Genomic DNA, 7,271 nt, shown 5'->3' on the forward strand with positions numbered 1-7,271 from the left:
TGACCAAACACTCCATAACACTGATGTGGGAATGTGTCATATGTTAAAATCTGTGTCATATGTTAAAATGTGTGTGTGTGTGTGTGTGTGTGTGTGTGTGTGTGTGTGTGTGTGTGTGTGTGTGTGTGTGTGTGTGTGTGTGTGTGTGTGTGTGTGTGTGTGTGTGTGTGTGTGTGTGTGTGTGTGTGTGTGTGTGTGTGTGTGTGTGTGTGTGTCCTTTATCATTTAATTAATTGAGGTGGAGCTCTACCATGTAGACCAGTATCTCCTGTAGGATGTGGCTCAATTCAGCAGGTGCTGACACAAAACGCAGCAACAGTCTTTGGTTCATTACATGCTGCATTACATATTTTTTTATTCCATTTTGCACATTTGCAGCATTTCTGTAGTCAGGAGTGCTGTTCCTTCATGTCAGTAATTTTACTCCTGTGACTATTTTGTCCATTGCTTCACTGTGATAGTAAAGCCCCTTTTAATGATCCCAAAAAAAAAGAAAAAAAACATACAATTGAAATACAGTTGTGCTCTTACATCCCTCAGATACATGTAATTATACCCCACAGTCCCTCTCAGCGGCTCCTTAATATTACATTGAGGACAGCGGGTCGTGTCTCACCATGAATCAGTGTGTTAATGGCTGATTGATGCTCAGTGTCGAGCAAATGAGGTCTAGTAAGCTGGGTGATGCTGTAGCAAAGACCTGAGGCTCGCTGTAATTGGAAATGACAGGGTGGATGCTGTGGCAGAGAGAGGGGTCAGCCGCCTGCACACACACACACACACACACACACACACACACACACACACACACACACACCGACGTGACACTCGCATTTTTCGTTCTTCGTTCTTGCCGGTGTCGCACTCGCGTGCATATGCACGCGCACTCGTTTTCTCACAGAACACCTCTTTCCCTCTTGTCTTTCTCTGATTCACTCACTCACACTCATGGCCTGGTTGTAATTAGCGGCACAGCGTAGTGGTCACACATAATGCTGCTAATTGGGCTGGCAGGCACCATTACCCAGAGCTAATCACCATTCTCTGGGTGACGAGGCGTCCTGGCCCTCTGACCACGAGCTGCTCGCAGGATCCATATCACACTGCCAGAGCTCAGGGAGCCCTGCTACCAATTAGCCGGCTAAGCTCGCTGACTCTCGCTGTAGGTCTCGAAGCATACTCCACTCCACTCACATTCTGAAGGTGCTTTTGAAATGGTTCATGCTACTTAAGGGCTAGGCCAGCGTTCTTACTCATCTGCGACATCTAACTTTATCTGCAGGGGTGGACTGTTGTATGTTATTCCTCCCCATTTGGCGAGTAAACCGCACCAGGCCGGCTCCGTGAGTGGTCCAAAGATGTCCTGCTGGTGCTGCTGAGGTTTCAGTGGCGGCTGTTTGGGTGTTCCACTTCCTCAGCATGACTGGAGTTTCTTCATCTTTCCTCTGACACGATGAGGCCTTTGAGAGCCCTGTGAAATGCATCTGGCCCATCAGAGTCTCGAGGCTAGTCAACCTGTGAGTGCAGCAGCCTTTGAATGGAGGAGAGACAGCTTGTGTGTGTGTGTGTGTGTGTGTGTGTGTGTGTGTGTGTGTGTGTGTGTGTGTGTGTGTGTGTGTGTGTGTGTGTGTGTGTGTGTGCGTGTGCGTGTGCGTGTGCGTGTGCAGGGTTGCTGTCTGGGATGAAGGCAGTAACCTGAAAATGGCTGAACAGGAACAGAGAGCTTTTTTTTTTCAGCTTTCCACATCAGGAGGCTTTCATTTTTGTGCCCATTAAACATGACCTGACTTTAATTGCATTTGCAAGCCTCTGGACTAGACCTCATTTCAAATGAGGATTTTCCAGCCCTTTCCCACAACGCTTGATTTAGCTCTGGCTGTCATGTAACCAGACAGCAGGAGCCCTCCATTTTTTATTGTTTTGATTATGATTCGGCAAAAGTTGTTTTGGGTTTTTTTTTTTTCCTTTTTTAAACAGCACATTCACACAAACATGTTCATTTACGGAGAACGTTTTTTTAAAATCAGTTTTGAGACTTTCCGTTTGTCCTCTGTAGCAAAGTGACCAGCTGGTATACATCACTTACAAGTTTATACTGTGGGAAGGGAGTTTCTTGCGCCTGAACATCGTTTCTTCTCTGAGAGTCCTGTCCATGGTGCTGGCAAAGTATTTTGAGGTGACGAAGCTAATTCAAATGTGAGCAAGTGGCAGGATTTCCCGCAGTATATCATAAGGACGACAGGCTGCCTGGCCTCAAGTGAAGGTCTCCGCTTCCATCAGAAGTGATTACACCCCCGTGAATTGTGACAATAACCTTCAGGGGAAGATAACTGAAGCAAGTCATCATACAGCAATGGCCACATATTTAATGAGCGAGGCCACTGTGCACTCTGTCATGTTGTCACCAAGTTGATCGCACTGATTGACCAGTAATATTGCACGCAATGCGCCAGACTCCACAAGACATCGCTGTGTTGGGAAAACTTGTCAGTTTTGTGCCTTTTTTTTAAAGAAGATTCTCTATAGTTTGGTGTTGGATAGTTTCTGCACTGATGATACAGACAGGAATCCAGAGAGAGAGATGGAGAGTATCATATGCAGCAAAGGTCCCCAGCTAGATTGAACTACTTTGCAAAGGGAGGTTAAGGGGGGTTTAAGAGGTGTTATGTGCCAGACTCCTTCAGGCAGTCTCTGGGCGGGCCTGTGCAAGAAATAGTCCCTCGCACAACCCCCTCATAAATGTCAAATTGTTGTATGAAATTTCATTTCCATTCCTTTTATTCTGAAGAAGCTCTTCTCTGCTTTCCCATCATGTGTGGAGTGGAAAGGGATCACTGCATGGCCGATAGACAGGAATGTTTACAGCAAGCGTGACCCTTTAAGCAGACATATCAACATGTGAACATCGTGTTGGGGCAGAAATCTAAACCTGTTGTGTTCTCAAAGATAGTCTTATATAGTCTTATATAACTGGGTGTATGCATTTGTTGAACTTGGATCATCTCTAAGAGCTTTTGGGAAAAACCCTGCAAATGTCTGAAGAAACACAGAAAGAGCGCCCTGGGTCTTTTAAGCCCCATGTCCCCAGGCATATTTTGTTCTTTGACATACTCCGGCGGCCCGATAGACCAGACTGGAACTTAAACCGAACTCGACTGGCCCGGTCAATCCTAGTGTGGATGTTATTCGTTGTTTGCAGATAATGGGTTGACCTTTTGTCAAGCTCTAAGGGAGAAATAATGGAGAGAAGTCACAGAAAATCTCCTCTTAAAGCCTCTCCTCCCTGGCCTTTCTCTCCTGTCTCCTCAGTCACTTTACAGTCGCCACCTGTCTAACTTCAGCTAATCGTCCTCTGTGGATAAATGGCTCTGTTCAATTCACTAAACACCTGTCTCTGTTCAAACGCTATGTTGCTCATCTGATTGTGTGTGTGTGTGTGTGTGTGTGTGTGTGTGTGTGTGTGTGTGTGTGTGTGTGTGTGTGTGTGTGTGTGTGAGAGAGACAAGAGAGGAGAGTGTCCACGCAGGATGCTGGCAGGGAAACACTGTGAACGCGGGGAACAGTCGAGCAAGCTGTGCAACGGCCTTTTCAAGATCAGTGACACATGGGAGAAGGTGGAGTCCGTGTCTGTAGAGCCGGAGGAGGCCAAGAACCACGTGGCCGAGTTCCAGATAATGTGTGACGAGTACCCGTCTGTCAGCATGCAGCAGAACGTGGAGGCTGACAGCGGGAGAAGGTAAGTCGTGGATTGTGTGTCATGCCTGACACAGTGGCGCCTGCAGAAATTTTTCATAGGGGTGGCCAGGTGGGGCCACTTAAAATCTTGGGGTGGCACACCGAAACTAAAAAGTCATAATTTCAAGAAATTTTATTTTATTAGTGCCATTATTACTGTCTTTTTATTATACTGTAGTACATAGGCTGGCAGAAAACTATCAGAAAAACCTGAGGAAGCGCCTATTGATAAACTTGTTGTCTTTATTATGCTATATTTAATGTCACTATTGATCTAATGTGCATAGACTAATAACAGTACAGTTAACATTTTGAGTCTCACAACATAATAACTGTTTTATTTTGCTATGTATATGTGTTAGGTGATTCTTTTTCAAATTGGCTAGTTATGTTATCATTATTCACTTACAGTGTAAATTATTGCAATCAAAACAGAAACAGCAGGTACTACCAGATACAAACAGAAACCCTTTATTCTGATTCTGACATGTTTTAGACACAGTCATAACTTTGCTATTTGTAAACATACAAATTTCCAATCATCTTTCTCATTACCAGGCTTACATTTCAGAACAACTTTTTCTCCTGTTTCAGATCCTCAATGCTGCAGTTGTATTTTCAGAACAACTTTATTCGCCTGTTGCTGTGTTTTTTGGCAAACAGATCCACAAACTCATCAAGATTTATGGCCTTAGCCCTTCTTGATTCCACACTGAGCACCCCCAAATTGCTTAAACGCTCATCAGTCATGGTACTTCTCAAGGCTGTTTTGATTAGCTTTAGCACAGAAAAACTGCGCTCACAGGATGCGGTGCTCACAGGTAATGCAAGTGCAATTTTGCACAGTTTAAACATCTCATGGAATACCTCCCTATATGGCTCCAGAAAGACAGTGAGCTCCATTAAACTCTTTGGTGTTTCCTGACTACTAGTTCGCTTCCTCTCAAGAATGCGCTTGAGCTGGGGGATCTCATATTGCAGATCCTCAGTGCTGCAGTTGTATTGTGAGGCAAATGGAAACACTACATCTTTCTCACAAAATGTGGGACTGCTAGGATTCATGGCTTGTATCCCTTTCATTATGACACAGTTTTCTTTGGAAAATCTTCTCCTCACCTCAGAGAGAAGCACATCAATAACTGGAATAAATGAACCTGTCCGAAATGACTCCTTCTCTGTGTTAACTTGTCTTTGGACTATTGGATTGAACGTGTAATGCCCTTCAAGCCGAGAGCTTGGTCTGACCTGACGGCCTGGAGGATGTGTCACACTGATGTTGCATTGGTCAGTAAGGGTCAGAGTATTGTCCCAGATGTCATTAAAGAGAGAGCCTTCTCTGTAACTCTCTAATGTGTCAACAAGAGAGTCAACAAGTGTGACAGCTGTGCCCAAATCCAGTTGTGGGGACTGCAAAATATCTGACAGATATTTGATCTCAGCAAGAACACTGGTAAATGTTACAAGGAGGGCAACAAACTTGAGATCTATTTGGGCTAATAAACCTCTTGCCTCTGTAGCTCTGTCACCATTTTGCTCTTCTGATATTTCTTTTAGTAGACGCATGATGGCTGGCAGTCTGTCTCTCACTGTCTTGCAAGCATTATACCTACATGCCCACCGTGTGTCTATCAGCCTTTGTAACTCTCTTGGGGGGCCCTGAAACATCTCCCTCTGTATCTCAAGCCACCTTTGATGCACATATGACCCTGACACAAAGACATAAAGTTTCTGCAGAAGCGAAAAGAAGCAGTTAGCTTCAGGGATGCATTTCACACTGTCAACTAACACTAAATTTAAACAATGTGCGTTGCAGTGTACATAAAAAGCTAACGGGGCCTCTGATTTTATGCGTGCTTGCACACCTGTGTTCTTTCCGCTCATGACTGAGGCTCCGTCATATGCTTGCCCTACTAGATGGTTTTTGTAGTCAAGGCCATGGTTCTGCAAAATTTGTACTATTTTCTGTGAAAGTGCTGCAGCATCCAGGCGCTGTGCTGCCTCAAAGGCAAGGAAGCTTTCACATACTGACCCATTGTAATAGTATCTTATTACAAAGGACATCTGTTCCTTCTTGCTCATGTCTTTGGTCTCGTCAACCAAAATACTAAAAGCCTCACTTTGGGCTACTTCGGTAGTTATTGAGGTGCGGACCATTTCAGCAAGACAATCAAGAATTTCATTTTGGGTCTCATGCCCAAGGTACGTTGCGTTTCTTTGACCTGCCATTTTTTTTTTTTACCATGGGATTGTGTTTGGCCATCAGCTCCATGATGGAGAGAAAATTTCCTTTATTCTCACCCTCTGATTCTTTATGTGCTCTTTGTGCGATGTTTTGTGTAGCAGTGAGGAGCAGGGTTTCCCCGACAATTTTTATGTATTCTCGGTTTTCCCTCACTAACTTGTTATATTCAGCATTTAAGGAGGCTGAGAGAGAGGACGTGCTTTCTGTAGACTTTTGATATTCGGCCCATGCTAACATTGCATTAGTATGTACTTCGGATTTAGCATGGCCTAAAAGTCCCCCATCTTTGAAGGTTGCCTTTTTCCAATTTTTAAAACCCTCTTCAGATGTAAACGCCGAATCCCCTGAGTTGGGGAGACTGAAATGGCGACAGGCATAACAGAAGGCAGAGTCCTTACTTTGAGAATATTCCAGCCATTTATGTTTGCTGTACCAGTCTTTTGAAAAACACCGTCTTCTGTCCCCTTGATGGGTTCGCGGGAAGTTTTGCAGATGTGGCTGTTTTGGCTGTTCTGCTCTTGACTGCGAGATATCTATGATGCAACAAGAGGCAAAATCAGTTATGCTGACATTAAAATAATTATCATGATAGTAATAATAATACTTGGCCCCGCTCTATAGTAATTATTTAATAATCTACATGCATTTATATTCAAACTAATCAAACAAAATAAAAATGATTTTATCATAGTTAATAACTTATAAACACACTCTTTAAACATACATTTCTCCAGATGATGTTAGCATCTAGCTTAGCAATAAATTTCATTATTAATGGCACACTGTCATAATTTTACCTGTTGGTCCAGGAGCAGATCGAACACCTGCTGCTGACCCCTGCCTCGCCTCTGTGCTCTCTGCTAACTGTCCCTCTCCAGCATGCTCATGCTGCTCTGTCTGCTCCTCCCCCTCATCTTCCTCCTCCATCTCCTCATCACTATGCCTCTGCTCAACCGTCGGCTCTCTCTCTCCTCCTGCCCTAATTTTCTTCTTAAAGTAAGAAGCGATGTCTTCTGACTTTCTCTTCATGGTCTGCAAATTGAAATAATAACAGCAGCTAACGTTAGCTGACTATGCTACGTACTGTAACGTTACGTAGGCTAACTCAAAAGCACAGCAGTGCTGGTCTAACAGGTTGCTGTAGCAGCACCTTTTGGCCCTTAAAAAGCACACGACATGAAGAATATTACTTCTCACCCTTCTTTTTACAAAAGAAATTATGACTTACTCATAGTCTTCTCTCTTCTGGTCGATGCTGCTGATCGATGCGGATCAATGACGAATGACGATGCTG

The 7,271-nt window shown here is 44.1% G+C and overlaps 1 protein-coding gene across 1 annotated transcript; it reads right to left on the minus strand.

Moving 5' to 3' along the window:
- Positions 1-4,174: 4,174 nt before the first annotated feature.
- On the minus strand, positions 4,175-6,930 carry LOC119027368 (zinc finger MYM-type protein 1-like). The gene is made up of 2 exons (XM_037112513.1): positions 6,775-6,930; positions 4,175-6,510 (listed from the first exon to the last, which is right to left on the minus strand). The coding sequence occupies exon 2, from the start codon at positions 5,959-5,961 to the stop codon at positions 4,354-4,356; it is 1,608 nt and encodes a 535-aa protein (XP_036968408.1). The 5' UTR covers positions 5,962-6,510; positions 6,775-6,930; the 3' UTR covers positions 4,175-4,353.
- Between the last annotated feature and the right edge of the window lie 341 nt (positions 6,931-7,271).

The sequence above is a fragment of the Acanthopagrus latus genome, chromosome 10, assembly GCF_904848185.1.
Source record: "Acanthopagrus latus isolate v.2019 chromosome 10, fAcaLat1.1, whole genome shotgun sequence".
Classification (NCBI taxonomy): domain Eukaryota; kingdom Metazoa; phylum Chordata; class Actinopteri; order Spariformes; family Sparidae; genus Acanthopagrus; species Acanthopagrus latus.

Coding starts and splice junctions, on each gene's coding strand:
- LOC119027368 (XM_037112513.1), bottom strand. CDS start 5,961: ATGGCAGGTCAAAGAAACGCAACGTACCTTGGGCATGAGACCCAAAAT.